The sequence below is a fragment of the Solea senegalensis genome, linkage group LG19 (assembly GCF_019176455.1).
Source record: "Solea senegalensis isolate Sse05_10M linkage group LG19, IFAPA_SoseM_1, whole genome shotgun sequence".
Lineage (NCBI taxonomy): Eukaryota > Metazoa > Chordata > Actinopteri > Pleuronectiformes > Soleidae > Solea > Solea senegalensis.
The window spans coordinates 6,189,058-6,205,500 of NC_058038.1; the positions used below are offsets into that span (position 1 = coordinate 6,189,058).

The 16,443-nt window shown below is 42.3% G+C and overlaps 1 protein-coding gene across 2 annotated transcripts; it reads left to right on the forward strand.

The window, feature by feature from the left end:
- The first annotated feature begins 1,984 nt into the window (after nt 1-1,984).
- kcnh4a (potassium voltage-gated channel, subfamily H (eag-related), member 4a) lies at nt 1,985-15,515 on the forward strand. Of its 2 annotated transcripts, XM_044050786.1 has the most exons (16): nt 1,985-2,377; nt 6,588-6,821; nt 7,014-7,145; nt 7,308-7,441; nt 7,953-8,205; nt 9,032-9,189; nt 9,593-9,800; nt 10,719-10,913; nt 11,006-11,205; nt 12,056-12,305; nt 12,473-12,687; nt 12,858-12,896; nt 13,268-13,632; nt 13,715-13,794; nt 13,876-13,952; nt 14,400-15,515. In XM_044050786.1, the coding sequence occupies exons 1-16, from the start codon at nt 2,302-2,304 to the stop codon at nt 15,381-15,383; spliced, it is 3,600 nt and encodes a 1,199-aa protein (XP_043906721.1). In that variant the 5' UTR covers nt 1,985-2,301; the 3' UTR covers nt 15,384-15,515. The 2 variants fall into 2 exon arrangements, with proteins under 2 accessions (XP_043906721.1, XP_043906722.1); XM_044050787.1 differs by lacking the exon at nt 12,858-12,896.
- Nucleotides 15,516-16,443: the final 928 nt, after the last annotated feature.

The following is a 16,443-nucleotide window of genomic DNA, read 5'->3' on the forward strand; positions in this document are numbered from 1 at the left end:
AATGAATAGCTTGAAATGGTACAAAGGTAAGTAGGCACCCCTTGTGAACTGCTAAGTTAGAAAAAAAAAGGTAAGGTTACCCAAAACTAATATACATTTCAGAATGGTTCAGAGAACAAGAAATGGGTTAACAACTTAGAGCTGTTCTGCAGCAATGGAGGTTGATCAAGCCTTGAAAGTTGGTGCTACCAATTCCTAGAGGTGTTCCAACTCTTCTTTATTACTTACAACCCCCTCTGTCTGCATAAAAGTAGTGTTGAAACACACTACACATGGTACCATAACCTTGTGAGCATCATTTGAACAGTATTGTACTGCAGAAAGTAGTGTGTTACCATACAAATGGCAAGAAAAGGGCAATGGAAGAGACAGACCATCATAACACTTTCCTACACAGTAATTGCGAAGAAAGTCAAGGTGTCAGTGAGTACAGTTTCCTTCACCATCAAAACACAGTCAGAAACTGTGAGAAACTCTGACAGGAAGAGGTCTGGCAGACCCAAAGCCACAACAGAATCAGAAGACAAGTTTCTGAGAGTCAACAGCTTGTGTGATAGGCGGCTCACAGGACAACAGCTTCAAGCACAGCTTAATAGTGGTCATAGTAAGCAAGTCTCAGTCTCAACTGTGAAGAGAAGACTTAGAGTTGCAGATTTGAACGATTGAGTTGCAGCAAGAAAGCTATTGCTAAGACGTCAGAGTACAAAGAAGAGTCTTGCCTGGACCATGAAACACCACCAATGGACTACTGAAGACTGGAAGAAGGTGTTATGGACTGATGAATCAAAGTTTGAAATCTCTGGTTCATCACGCAGGAGTTTCGTACGCCGTCGAGTAGGCAAAAGGATGGTTCCTCAGTGTGTGACATCAACTGGAAGCGTGATGGTCCGGGGCTGTTCTTCTGTATCCAGGGTCGGTTTTGTACAGAGTGAGAGGCACCCTAAACCAAAACGGCTACCACAGCATTCTGCAGCGCCATGCAGTACCCTCTGGTATGCACCTAGTTGGTCAGGGGTTCATCCTACAGCAAGATAATGACCCAAAACATACGCCCAAGGAAAAAAGAACAAGATGGTAAGCTTGAAAACATGGAGTGACCAGCACAGTCTCCAGACTTAAACCCATCGAGCTGGTTTGGGATGAACTGGACAGAAGAGTGAAAGCAAAGCGACCTACAAGTGCCACACATTTATGGGAACTTCTGCAACAGAGTTGGGAAGAACTTTCAGCAGAATATTTGATTTCCATTGTGGAAAGAATGGCACGAGTGTGTTCAGGTGTTATATCTGCCAAAGGTGGCTACTAAATATAGAATACATTTTGGTTTATAAATTAATTTCATGATTTCTTTTTTGACCTCAATTGTTTATTTGTTCTTTGCTTTCATTTCAGAGTACAATGAGACATAAATAAAAAATGGGAAAAACTGGGGTGTTCTAAAACTTTTGACCAGTATATATATATATATATATATATATATATGTATATGTATTTTTTTTTTAATCTTCACTATATCAGCATTTAGCAGCTTCTTTAAATAGAAGAACAGAAAAACAGTCACAAAATTACAATAATACTAATATAATAATATATATATATAATAATTAGTAATACATAAATAAATAGATGAGAAGAAGTATTCCATAAACTGACATCCCTGAATTTTAAAGAGAATTTCCCTCTGCATGGGAGATATTTTATCTTTACCCTTTATACTAAATGTATGTGTGATCATCGGGGATCAGTTTTATTGTTTGTTTTATTTGTTTTCTTTTTAAGCAACGGGGGGAAAAAAAATCCATAAAAAAGGGTTGTGAGAAAAGGCGTTATATGAGAGGAGTAGAGAGAAAAAGGAAAAGCGATAATGGATAAAGAAAAACAGTGATTTCTGACTTCTCTGGGGAGTGTGAAGTAGGAGGATGCAAGAGAGAGAGAGTGAAAGAGAGAGAGAGAGAGAGAACTAATAAATTGATAGTGTGTGGAAGAGGCAGAGGGAGGGACAGAGAGAAGCAGGGGAGTCAGGGACAGCAGGAACCATGGTGAGTGGAGTTTGAGTGTAGAAAAGCTCAGGCTTCACTTTGATACTGCAGCAGCACTAAGAGCAGCAGAAGAAAAAACCCTCTGCCAGACGAAATGTCAGAGGTTTCCTCTCAACTGTATCCAGTACAGTCTACACCCTGACAGAATCTTGTGCAAGAGTCACAGGCGAGCCAAACGAGGTGCAGATCCACTGGTGGTTCTCTTTCTTGTCATGGTGACGATTAACTGGGAACTGGTCTGTGAGAATCCGTAGCCTCCAAGATGCCTGTGATGAAAGGCCTCCTCGCTCCACAAAACACCTTCTTGGACAGCATTGCGAACCACTTCGATGGCACTCGTGAGTATATTTTGGAGATTTATGATGTGAATATGAAGGAAAATGTTTACTTTAATAGCTCATTTTTAATTGCCTCTATACTATAGGGATGACTCTTCCCATTTAATGGATTTCTAGTGCTATACATGCAGGGTAACAATACATATCATTTCTTTTTACTGATTTGACCATTTTTGATTGATCCTGCAAGTGTTTTGACTGGATGTGCATATCATTTTTTTGTATTTCTCACATTCTCAGATGACTAAAATCCAGGTCATTCTGCTGCAGTTGTATTATTTCAAACTTTTGTTGAGGGACAAAATCAGGAAATTAAAACTATGGTTTCATTTCAACTTTTAGGACATTTTGCGTGCAGCGTTTTATTCGTTATCTCATTCTGGACTCTGCCCGACAAATTAGTCCAACCAGTGATTCAATTTAATGTGTACCAGCATTTTAAACATGATATACATAAAAGTAGGATAATGTGACATCGCAAGAAGAGGCGATAAGAAGGGTTTTTTTTCAACTTCCACAGTTATTTGTTATCCACATTTTTATGGCATTAACTCCCTGTCAATCAAATGGTCGATACAGTCTTATAATAAGGCCTTGAAGAATTGGTTATTTTTTGTTGTTCTAGTGATATTTGTTGTGTTGGAAGATCCAGCCATCAGGGTCCAATTATGAGCCAGCGAGTAATGATAGAAAAACCACTGGAAAGAACTAGAAAAGGAGACGGACAGCGCAGTTCATTAAAACCGAGGAGCTACTTGTCGCGCTGCATGTGCTGTTTTCTATGTATTCTTCAATCAAAGTCATTTTTCCTTCAGAGAGAAGCAGTGAATGAAGTCGTGGCTGCACTCATGGATTGTCTCATGTGATCATTAAAAAATAAAACATTCACAGTTCTGTTTTCACGGCAGGATGTAAGATGGGGTATACGTTGACACTTTCCGTGGCCTTAACTTGTGGCAGCAGAGGTGCAGTGAGGAGGAAGGTCTATGCAAACGAGGCAACAGAGGTGTTAACGTTGTGATGAAAACTGGTTATTTGAAGCAGCTGGAGATAGGATTGGGGGTTTTTCAGTGTGTGCTAACAAGTTCATGAAAAAAGACTGACAGACATGTGCAGCTGTGGTGGTATTATGCTGCTTGTATGGCTGCATAGAGACTTAAAATGACACCTTTTTATTTTATATAACATTATTTTATTATTCATTACTTTCTTTGCTTGTTTGTGATGCTCAACTCTCTCGAGACAATGTCATTTTGCTGGGAATTGAATCTCTTTGTGAGCCTTTTGTTTCTTCTTCTTCTTCTTCTTTTAATCTTTTGCCGCAATTGTTTCCAACAATGAGAAGAGATCTGGCGCGTTTGACTCCACGCCCTCCTGCATAAAGCAAAGTGCACCTGGATTACGTGGATGCAACACAGCAGATGCACCTGTCACAGACCACATGACCATAAACGTTATTTACCCTCACAATTAGACTGCGGCCGCTGATTTGTTTTCATGTTCTGGACTCAAATCACTTTGTATGTTTGCAGTAAATTGCTGTGTCCTAGATGTACTTTCACAGCAGACGATTGAATCATTTTTAAAAGCAATTACTGTAAATTGGCGGCTGTTTACTGTAACTCCACAGTTAGGCCATATATTATATGACTGATTTCGCAGTATTTTCCAGTTTAAATACCACATTTTACTGTAACTCACGGTGGTCATGCCATACAGTATACGCTGGCAATTTTTTTTATATGAGGACCCAGTTTTTAAAGATGATCAACTATAATGAGTCAATTCAAAATAGCAATTGTGGCAAAAGCAAATTTGTGCATTAACAGTAATAACAATGATAATAATGGTTATTATTGTCAAAAGAAATACTCTCTTTTTTAAAATCATGTCCACAGTACATGTATTTGGCAAACAGATCATCTTTATTTGATGATGGATGTCTTATTTCATATATGTAAAGAAAAACAAATTCTGCATATCCAGTCTCTTGAAATAACAGTATTTTACTGTATTAAAAAATAATATCACTTTTCCTATAAAGGCCAGACATTACACAGTCATTTGACAATAAATATTTTGAATATTTCAGTCTTTAAGTCAGCTTTGAATATGAATATCTTTCTCTCTCTCTCTCCACGACATATTGGATGGTGTGACAGAGCGTGTGCATCTGTCCATCACAACTTCACAAGTTGACAAATAACACTATCTCCATCTGTAGCTCAATATTACACACACACACACACACACTCCTGTCCTTTTTCCACATCACTACCATTGCTTTACACACACACACACAGTAAAATTGCAAGTGAGCCGATTGACAGAGTCGCTAAGTGGGAGGTGAAGGGACTCGAGGTGGTTTCGGAGCATTGGTCTTAAGCGCTGCCCTGGACGTGTCTCACTGCAAGGCTCTTTATTTCTCTATGAGCAGGAGAAATAATGAATAATACAGATATTACCACACACACACACACACCGTGATACTCACATGACCCTGATATGTGAGCAGGAAAATGAAGGAAAATAAATTATGCAAAGTCAGCTTGTGTTGATCAAATATCACTGGGTTCGTGGCCCTTCATTTGAAATGTGAATAAATTGCCTCAATTATTCATTTAATTGGTTGCCTGCTTCACATACAGTGTATAGGTAATTACTGAGCATATTTCTACTTTCACAGTTAAATTGCTTCAGTGTCAGTTTCGTATTAACTTTCTTATGCGTTATGTGTTAGAGTGGATGTTTAAGCCGTGTTCTTCTCTTCTTCACATACTCTGTCTTTGGTAATTAGCTATAATCATCATTTTTAAGTGATCGCAATTAAAGGAAAAGGAAGGAAACCCAGTGCAACAACAGAAATGACAGATCCTCTGTGACACGCCATGTGTTCTATTTTTAGACGCGAGCATTTACCAACAAAGGTATAGATTCGAGTAAGTTTCAGCGTCAGTCAGACGGATACCCAAACAACATTGTTCATATCGTGGAAATGAAGTGGAAAAGTTGGGATTTAAATTCACCCAAAATCTGGCTTGAATTCCTGATGATTATGCGTTAGACAGGAATCTGACTTGATGAGAAGGTCAAGGTGTTTCAGTTTTGATGCGAGGAGTTCTTTCATATCCACTGAATCCTCTAAATAAAGACTCTAATACTGATATTGCCGTTCCTTTATTGGCAGAGAAATTGTGTTTTTCAGAGGGCAGGCTGTCTTGGTAACCTCAGACATACAAACCGCAGCATTGCCATATGTTTTAGCTTCTTTTCCTGCACAAATTGCTATGGCAACAACGGCGCAGAAAGGTCTTAATTTAGTTTCTTCCAAGACTTACTGTACACACATCAGGAAAAACATATCCACACGTTACTGATTGCATAGCTTTGCCTCTGAAACCCAAAATAACAACAGCAAAAAAAAAGCCTCACATAAAATCTTCCACGAATGACATAATCTGAACAAATCAGTCCGTGCTTCAGGTGCAGCACAAAGCATCGCTCATTAAAACTCACTGCAGCACAGATGTCCAACATTGTCCAATGAGCCTTTTCATCGTCGTAGGGTTTCGCAGCTCAGTAAAACAAACATTTATTGTGTTTGGAGAAATGTCATCTGCTCGCTCAATGAATTACTGAAAGGAGACACCATTCAGTAAAAAAAGCAGGGATGCATTAGTCGGTGGATGACAGTGAAATCTGACTAATTCCCTTCATGTATGGCCTCATTATTTAGTAGCTTTTATACACCAGTAGCAGCGTAAAAGGAATGGTTTGATAAAGGAAGAATACTCTCTCTAAACATTTGTAAAGCTTCATGTGTGTGCACACTTTCATGCTTCTATTAATGTCTGGCTTCGCCCACCGTTTTCTCAGGTAAGTTATTTTTCGATCCACATATCACTCAGCTCTTCTTGTGTAAAGTTTTTTTGTTGTTGCTATTTGACTATTCAGTGATTTACTGACTAAGAAATGCATCTTGTTCTGCTTCACCACCCACACTTCCTGCCCTCGAGTGACTCGTCAGTGTTCCGGCAGAAAACAACAATACTCTTCAATATCTTCAAACATCTGTCTGAATGTTATTTCACAAAGACCACGCCTTTGTCGTTGTCGTTTTGTGTGTCTATTTTATATGCGAGACCTTTTTATCGGTGTTGTGTTACATCATCACAACACAACTAAGACGTTGCTCTCATTGTCTTTGCAGACAGTAACTTCCTGCTGGGAAATGCTCAGGGTCGCTATGGTTACCCCATCGTGTACTGCTCTGACGGGTTCTGTGAGCTGACCGGCTTTGTTCGGACTGAGGTGATGCAGAAAACGTGCACCTGCAGCTTCCTCCACGGGGCCGAGACCAGTGACAGTGCGGTCCAACAGGTGGACAAAGCTCTGGAGGGACAGCAGGAGTACCAGGGAGAAGTCTGCTTCTACAGGAAGAACGGTGAGGATTCATGCGCTCATCCAGGAATACAGATTTTGCTTTTGATATCATCAATTGAATACATTTCCATGGCCTTTCCTTCATTGTTCCCACAATGTTAATTAGTTAGTAGAAACACAATCATCATTTCTGCTGTTGGAAAAACCAGAGAACTCCCTTTGGTGATCAATTATAACTTTTTAATATCCACAGGAAATCCATTTTGGTGCCTCCTGGATATCGTGCCGATTAAAAACGAGAGAGGTGAAGTGGTGCTGTTCCTGTTGTCCTTTAAAGACATCAGTGAATCATATGGGGAAAGCTGTCACTACAACCACGGCGATGGTGAGAGGCCCGCCTGCATGCATGGAAGGATGTCTAAAGCAATGCTATGTAACTTTTGCTGTTAGCTGAGAAGACGTGGACTTCAAAGTATCATCAGTTTTACGCACTGAAACGTTAAATAGGGCAGGATTAACGTTTAATCCTTGTGTTTTCTGCACACAGGTTTGCCACAGGCTGCGTATCAGAGCAGGAAAATCAACCAGTCTCACTTCACCCAAGCTCGAGAGCGAGGGAGGACAGTTCTGCACCACCTGACCAACCTGTTCACCAAGAGGGGCAAGAGGAAACTGACCGAGGTGAGAGCAAAGACTCTAATTTATAGTCTTTGTACATGAGGGAGGGACATTTTGCCGGAGCTTAATTCACTCTTTGGGACTATATTATTTAAAAATGTCGAGTTTGATCAAAAAGCTCTATTTTGTATTATAAGACCATCTTCAAACCACTGCTGTGAACAATTCAATTTAAGCAACTTCACAGCTAAAATAATAATGATAATATGATGAAAGTGTGATGGTATTGGTAGGTTTACAATCCACCCGCAGTGTTTCAAGCTGAGCTTATTACTGTACTGACACGGCCTAAGGAAAATGAACATTTTTTCATACAACTCATCATTTCTGAGGATTTAAGGCAGTCGTATCTGTCATCCAGGCACTGTAGGTACTTAAGTCTCAGACGGTTCATCAAACAAGCGTCCTCCCTCCAACTGAGTCAACCATTTTGTCACCGCAGCAGAGTGTCAGGGAGGTTAACAACACCATGGTCTTCCGCAGAGTTAATTGTCCCCTCATGGTCCCTTTTCAGAGTGTGTTCCAGAAACCGTCCCTGCCCGAGTACAAGGTGGCGGCGGTGAAGAAGTCACGGTTCATCCTGCTGCACTACAGCGTCTCCAAGGCCTTGTGGGATTGGCTAATTCTGCTGGCGACCTTCTATGTCGCCGTCACCGTGCCTTACGACGTCTGCTTCGCCAGTCACAGCCAGAACGGGGACCATCAGTCACTTGTCGGTCACAGCACTTTAGGCAGTGACATAGCAGTGGAGATGCTCTTCATACTCGGTACGATGCATTTGTATGTTATTAAATCAATCTGTGACGTAAAATGTGCCATTAAATGCACCTTTTAACCAATTCGAAGCAACATCTAGTCACAGGCTGTTCCCTCCTGATAGAAGACAAATGTAGACTTAACTTCTTCCAGTGACATAATTGGTAGCTTCAAGCACTATAATTTTAATGTAACATCTTCTACAGTGATTGCATGCTCTGCACACGCTGACCTTTATGTTACAGCATCTCGAGCGGCACTATGAAGCGACAACAATGTTTTGTTTATATTGAGAACAGACATATTTCCCAGTACAGCTGCAGTGGTTACCCTGGCGATAGCTGACACACAAACCACAGTACCTTTACTCACCCACGCAGGGTGTCTCTGTTGCCCCAGGTTACGGATCATAATCAGATTTCTCCCACTTCGTCTCACTTTCCCTGTTAAAGAAGTGTGATAGCACATCTGTCATCGGGCTCTGTGACTTCATCTCTCGCGGCACATTTATCCGGGGAAAGTGGTATTCGTTCCGGCGGCAACGGCGACAGACGGAGGCCACAGCACCGTTGCGCTTGTAAAGCCACAAAGAAGCGCCTGTGAAAAGTTTCAGAAGTGAATTTGACTGCTCAGAGCCCGTTTTGGATGCAGATACAAATAACATCAGATTGTTTTTGTTCACAATGTCCACACAGAGCCAGAATAATAAAAGCAAAATAAGGAAAACTCAACCCAAAATCCGCATGTGTAAGTCAACGGGTACATTAGTCGGGAATCAGTTGTGGTATTTCTTAGTTTTTATGTATAATTCCATGATTTTTTGTTTTCACTGCTCAGATATCGTCCTGAATTTCCGTACCACCTATGTAAGCCAGTCGGGTCAGGTAGTGTACGACGCCCGGTCAATCTACCTCCATTACTGCACCACGTGGTTCTTCGTGGATCTGATCGCAGCTTTGCCTTTCGACCTTCTCTACGCTTTCAACATCACTGTGGTAAGAGTTTATGTGGAGGCACAGTTTGCTCCTGGGAGTCTCTACTTTTCCTCTCGTGCCAACTTTGACACTGACGTTAACACAACTGTAATTCTCTCACAAAGCGCTGGGGCGGAGGTGATTATTCCTCGACAGTCGTCCACCCTTCTCCAAGCATAGTTCAGGCAAAACACACATTCTAGCTGGTTTGTCAGTTTGAGCTGTTGCAATAACACGGCCTTGGCTAAAAGTGCATACAAAATGCTTATTCTAAGTTATCGTAGTCTAGTAGTATCTGTTGATAAACCCTCCTGAATGTCACACAGTGGACTTTTAACATTGCTTTTTAACATCTGACCTAAAAAGAAAAATGGACACTGATACATCCATGAACCGGCTCTCCTCTCTCCCTGTCTTTACGCAGACCTCGCTCGTGCACTTGCTGAAGACGGTGCGTCTGCTGCGTCTGCTGCGCCTGCTACAGAAATTGGATCGCTACTCCCAGTACAGCGCTGTCGTCCTGACCCTGCTCATGTCTGTGTTTGCTCTGCTGGCTCACTGGATGGCCTGTGTCTGGTACGTGATTGGACGCAAGGAGATAGAGAGCAGTGACCCCGTCACCTGGGACATAGGTGAGCGCATTGTTCACAGGTCTATGTGTTCTTCTTCTGCTTATTTAGCTTTGCTAACCTGAACGCAAACCTACAGCCTCATACACATACTGACTGCCACTGTATGTCAGGCACTTTATCTCGCAATTGTCATTGCACTATTTTATTTATCGCAGTGCTGGCTTTGCAGTGGTGTGCACAGACATGTGGAAGGTCAGGGGCGAAAATGAAAAGGGAACCTACTGTGCACTTGTGATGCAGGCGCCACTAGTATACTGTAGCTTTTCAGTCGAGGTCTATATCACTTTCTATCACTGAGATGAACATTTTTTTCTATACAGCACTGAATGTCATTTTCTCTAAGGACACCCTATAGGCCATGTAGGGGCAGTAGGGAACTTCATAACAGCATCCTTTTTGATTGGCAGGATACTAGGTGGGAGACAAGGTTGCAAGAGCATCTTATAGGCCAGTGCATCACTTTTCTCCACTCGAAAAGGCACTCCTTTAGAAACAATCAGTTTTTTCAATGTATATTTGCTTTAGAGGCCACATATGACTAACAACCAGTTGAGCACTTCCTCATGTTTTTACCACTCAAGAGGCTTTGCATAGGTGAAGCAAAGTAAGACTTTCATTACATGGTTTTAACATGTGTTTTTACTGTGTATATATATAAAATAATACATTTCTTGAATCTTGCTCAACCTTTTTTAGTAGTTTCCCCTGGCAAACACCAGTGAGCTCGATATGTACATCTGCAGTCATGCTTGAATGCCTGAATATCTAGCTAATATCTAGCCTTCCCTTCTCAGGGCACAGGAAGTGTAGGTCACAGAGCTATTCCATTATATCACCAGTCATGAATTATACAAGTGCATTTTATCACCCACCATCGAATCAGCTAAGCTCCAACTATCTCCTGACCTCATCCAACAGGCTGGCTTCAGGAGCTGGGAAAGCGTCTGGATACGCCGTTCATCAACAGCACCACGGGTGGTCCCTCCATGCCCAGCGCCTACATCGCCTCTCTTTATTTCACCCTCAGTAGCCTTACCAGTGTTGGGTTTGGCAATGTGTGTGCCAATACGGACGCGGAGAAAATCTTCTCCATCTGCATCATGCTCATGGGCGGTGAGTTCCCCAGTGATCACGTGCAATTCACAGGTTTGTGATATATGTGCTGAGAGTACCATAACCTTAAACCTGCTCCACACGACCCTCAGCCCTGATGCATGCAGTCGTCTTCGGCAACGTGACGGCCATCATCCAGCGCATGTACTCACGCCGCTCACTCTATCACACCCGCATGAAGGATCTCAAAGACTTCATCCGCGTGCATCGGCTGCCTCAGCAGCTGAAGCAGAGGATGGTGGAGTACTTTCAGGCCACGTGGTCGGTCAACAACGGCATCAACGCCAATGAGGTGAGAGACGAGTCGGCAGTGTGCATATGTGACTCATTTGCTAAAGGTTACCGTTGCATGGGATGTCGTCAAATAGCGAGCCCAAATGTCTGTCACATTCAAACCCTTTCAAATGAGTTCAAACAGTGGTTATTAAGCATATCTGCACTACACAACCCTCTCTGTATTTCAGATGAAGCACACATCATACAAATAGTGTTCCATTGTTGGTGTTCATTAGGACCAAACAGAGGCTGAATAACACCATCAACAACAAATAAATGAAGTTGCACACTGCAGTTTTAAGTTTTTTATAACTTGCTGAATGTGTGGGCTGCCTGCAGTATGAATTTCTTTTCTTCTCCACAAGGTAGAAAGTACATTTTGTGTGGGCGCTCGTTTCCAGATTCAGAAAATGTCATCCTTAAAATGTGGGTCACCTTCTAATTCTCTGGAGTCTTATTCCACTTCTTTAAGTAGACGGCACACGGTCGCAAATAGAACATCAGTAACAATGCCAGAACCGGTCTAGAAGCAAGTACCCTCTAATTATAGGAGTAGGAGTTGAAATATAGAGAATACTCATTAACACCCTCGCCATCACCATCTGATAATTAATTCACTGTTGAAGGTAACAGACACAGCGTCTGCTTTCTGAGAACATGCTGGCTTTAACACCTCATGTCTGATTTTACTTAGCAGCTTGACACAACATGGGACTGCTTCAACTCCTCAACTCATTTTTGTTTTTCTTTCTGTTCTTGCGTTCGGGAGTAGTGGAGGAAGTATGAAAGTATTCAGCGGACCCGCCGGACACAGTCAAAAGCAGTGCAGTGGTCGATGTCTTAACTGAGCATGCTTTGTGTTTTAGTTGCTGCACGACTTCCCCGATGAACTGCGAGCCGACATTGCCATGCATCTGAACAAAGACATCCTGCAGCTGCCTGTGTTTGAGCGGGCCAGCAGAGGGTGTCTGCGCTCCCTCTCCCTGCACATTAAGACCTCCTTCTGTGCACCGGGAGAATACCTCATACGCCACGGAGACGCTCTACAGGCCAACTATTTTGTCTGTTCAGGTTCTCTGGAGGTTCTCAAAGACAACACAGTCATAGCCATCCTAGGTCAGTGTACACTGTCCCCTCTCACTCACTCAGTGTAACACAATTCAAGGTGGTTGAACTGAGATGATGTGCTATTTGAGCTTTATTTCATGTAAGTGTTCATTGCCTTTTTTAGCTGCCTTGCCCTGCTGCTGTAACCGTTCATGTTCGACCCACAATCTCTGCAGGCAAAGGTGACCTCATCGGGGCCGATCTCCCCGAACAAGACGAGGTGATAAAGACCAACGCTGATGTTAAAGCGCTGACCTACTGTGATCTGCAGCACATCAGTGTCAGAGCTTTAAGGGAGGTCCTCAGTCTGTACCCAGAGTACGGAAGCCGCTTCAGCGCTGACATCCACCACAACCTCACCTATAACTTGAGGGAGGGCAGTGAAACAGATGTAAGACATACTGTTCTGCAATGTTACATGCAGTGAAAAACATTATAGCCAGGGACATTTCAATGTACTGATATTCAAGGCCTTTTTTCCACTCTAAATGAATGCCTGTACTTTATGACCATGTACAGAATGTCCTTGTAATCTATTATTTATCTCTTAAAAATCTCTAGGGAACAAACCGGTTTCCATGGACTCCCAGACTCTCTCAGGTTTGCGCGCCTTACTCGGTTAATTACTTTAGCAACCTGGTAATCAGCTAAAGTGTTTGTCTGATTTGGTGAAAACGCTACCTGTGCGGTTGCCATGTTAAATGTTGGAAACAGCGCAGTGAACTAAAGATAAAGATGGATGGGTATAATCTAGACTTATTATTTAAACTAACTAAAGACATTTTGCCCTGACCTTGCTGCTGGCTTGCTTGCATGATGATATAAAAGAGATAGAATATAAAATGTACTTATCTATGTAGGCTGAAGCTGTTGATTGTCACTCATATTTTATTCATTACCTGCACGTATCTGCTATTTTACTATTGTACAGTGATATAATGGGTACGTGTACGACTTTCATTTCTCCTCAGGGTCATGTTTCTTTGGACCATAAATTACCTTATATCATCGAGGCAGACGATACAGTGCGCGAAGGAGATGTGAGACACTCTCAGCAGAAGAAAGTGCCTCTACTGCAGAGAATGGGCAGCCCTGTACATCAGCCCCGCCTCAGCACCCTGTTGGGGGAGGAACTTCGCCACATAAACCCACTACGCCTCTGTAGGTCACCTGTTCAAGGCAGCAGAGGCCGAAGCCCCTCTCCGCAGAGGTTCACTGAGGAGCTGTCTCTGTCTCCTTTGCCCAGTCTTACCACCGACACGGACTTTAATCATCGACCCGCCAAGCTGCTCATGCCATCTCTGCCTTGTGTTAGTCCACTCAACCTTAGCCCCAGGTAAGCCTGTTCATCCTACTTTATCCACATATGAATTTTTATGTGTTTAAAATTATATAACATCAATTTGTGCCATTGCTAGGGTTGTGGACGGAATTGAGGACAATGGTCACACTTTCCAGTTTAATGTAGAGCAGAGCGAAACCAAGACTAATGTAACAGGTAAAGTCTTTACGGGTTCTTCTAATTTTGGTGTTAGATCGTTTATTATGTCGCTCATACTGCGTGTTCCTTCTCTTTCAGAGCGGTTACAAGTGAGTGCTAACCTGCTTTTAGAAACAGAGGAAGTGAGACAAAACATCAGTAAGCTGAACAAAGAGGTATGGTGAAAAATAGACAAGCATAATAACACGAAAACAGTGGAAACTTAAATGAACTGGCATATACTGTACTTAATGGATATTGAATCAGTTGCAACTTGTAGATTTCTTGAAGATGTTTCACCTCTCGTCCAAAAGACAAACTGAAGAAGCCTCTTGGAATAGGAGTAAGCATCTTCAAGAAATGTCCAAGTCCAGCTGGTATTGAGTCCATCTATTGACTTTTTTCCTCTCGTTGACATATGTATCTATACAGTAGCCCAGTAACATGCTCTGCTTTTTGGTCTGCCTATAAACATGTAAAGCTCAAGTTATATAAGCATTATACTTTACAAGACTTTGGAAATGTACTTTAGGAAGTGACCATAATTATGTTTTAACTGTTGGTGGTACTGTTTATTTTCACTGAGGAATTGAGGAAAACTTTCTTTTTCTTCTACTTCTAAGGTGAATAACCTGAACCAAGATGTATCCAACCTTGCCAAGGAGCTCCATGACATAATGCATTACCTACAGTCTCATATGACCATGCTTCATTATGCCCCTCCGGTTTCCTCCTATACCTATGGATTACAGATGGCTCCCACACCTAACGTGACTGCTGCCAGTGACTGGCAGACACACGTCCCTTTAAATATAGCCACTGGGCTGCACCTCCACCATGAAGCAATCAGCCACCCTGCCAGAAATGTGTTAGGCTGCACTGGGACTCCCTCCCATGGCAGAAGTCCCACCATGTTGCACACTTCAAGCCCTGCTTCATCGTGTTTACACTTGTGCTGCTCTGACAGAGAAGGGCCCACAGCTCACAGGCTACAGAGCCAGTGTGCCCCTTTCCAAAGCTCCATAGCAGCCCCAAGCTCTCCTTACATGACCCACTCTCTTGATCGAGGAGGTTCATCCCTGTTGGGCCTCAGTTCTGCCTTCAGCAGCTTCCCTGTGGTTTGTCAGGCCCCGCGGGGGATCTACAATGCCTCTATTCCTACAATGAGCAACTCTCTTCCCATATGTTCTCCAGTAAATTCAGGTTTCACATATCCTTCTCTGTGTGTCCAAACCAACACTGATGCCACACTTAATCAGACCAGGTCTCAGACACCCATCCATACCTCCATCACTCCCACCAGCAAGCCACAGTATCACACTGCCTTCAGCTCTCTTAGCCCCTCAGGAGGTCACACATCAATATGCACAGGACACATCCTGGGCCAACAGAGCTCCGTCAATAGTCCTGGGCATAATGACCCATTAGGATCCAGCTCTTTCCACCACACTCACGACATCACATGTTCTCTGCTGGGTCAGGCAGCAAACAGAGGCTCCAGAGCTTCACTGTATCAAGAGAGGACAGACGATGCAGGAGAGTCACGGGGAAGGAGCAGTATTACTCCAACCCCAGAAGTTCAACCACCTCCTGCAGCCGCACACTGATCATCAGGGTCTTGTTTTGTTATTATTATTTGCTGATGATAACTGATAATGGTGTAAAATTTTAATTTATTAATAAGTCTAAATGCATGAACTGTTGAAGCACCACAAGTAAATAAAATGTTTTTTACTTTATTAATGATTCTACTTATAGATTCTACATATATGATAACAGCTTTATTTGTGAATGAGTTTTGGTTGTAATTACTTGAAGGTCTACGGTGATCAGAACAGGGGGACAATTATTAACAGGTCACTCACCACTTTCTTTTTAACATTAAGTTGCATTTATGCATTTTGATAGACATTAGTGCATAGTCACCACTGCAATGACAATTATTATACCAGTAGAGAATGTGGGCTTGACATGCAACCTGTGGGTATGCAGCACCACTTAGTGGTGACAGGTGGTTACAGAAGCTACAGCTTCATCACACTGAGCACAGTGTTCATTTCAGAACGCTGTTTTCCCTATTTTGATTTTTTGTGTTAGTTTTTGTTTTTTAATTTTAAACTTAATAAAAATACATCTAATGTCTAAAAGCCATGTGCGGTGCTTTCTGCTGCTGTCTGCCAAAGCTCTCCCCATAAAGCACAAATGCACAGGGGAACCAAACAACGTTTCAAATTATTTATTTTTGCACACGCAATTAGTGATAGTGAAATTGCCCTCTGCATTTAACCCATCCTTTTTAGACCCTTCAGTTACAAGCCCAATTCCTTTCCTCTTGTTCATGGGCTGCCCCACAGACTAATTCCATCACCATCAGGTTTTTATTATCGCTTTTGACTTGTCTTGATGTGTGTTTAACACACATGTTGTGGCTCAAATTGGTGGTTATTTAATTATTGAAAAGAGCGAGAGTGTGTTTCTATAACAGCCTGTATCAACAAAATAGCGTAAACACATTCTGAAGAAGCTCCTTTCTAGTGCATGAAGTCTGCTGTAGGCCCTAATGCACTTAAGCTGTGTTTCCACCGAGTGGAGCGCTTCAGTATGGTATGTATTACCATTTCATTTTCGGTACATTTCCTTTAGGGGAGGTAATGGTACGGTATGGGT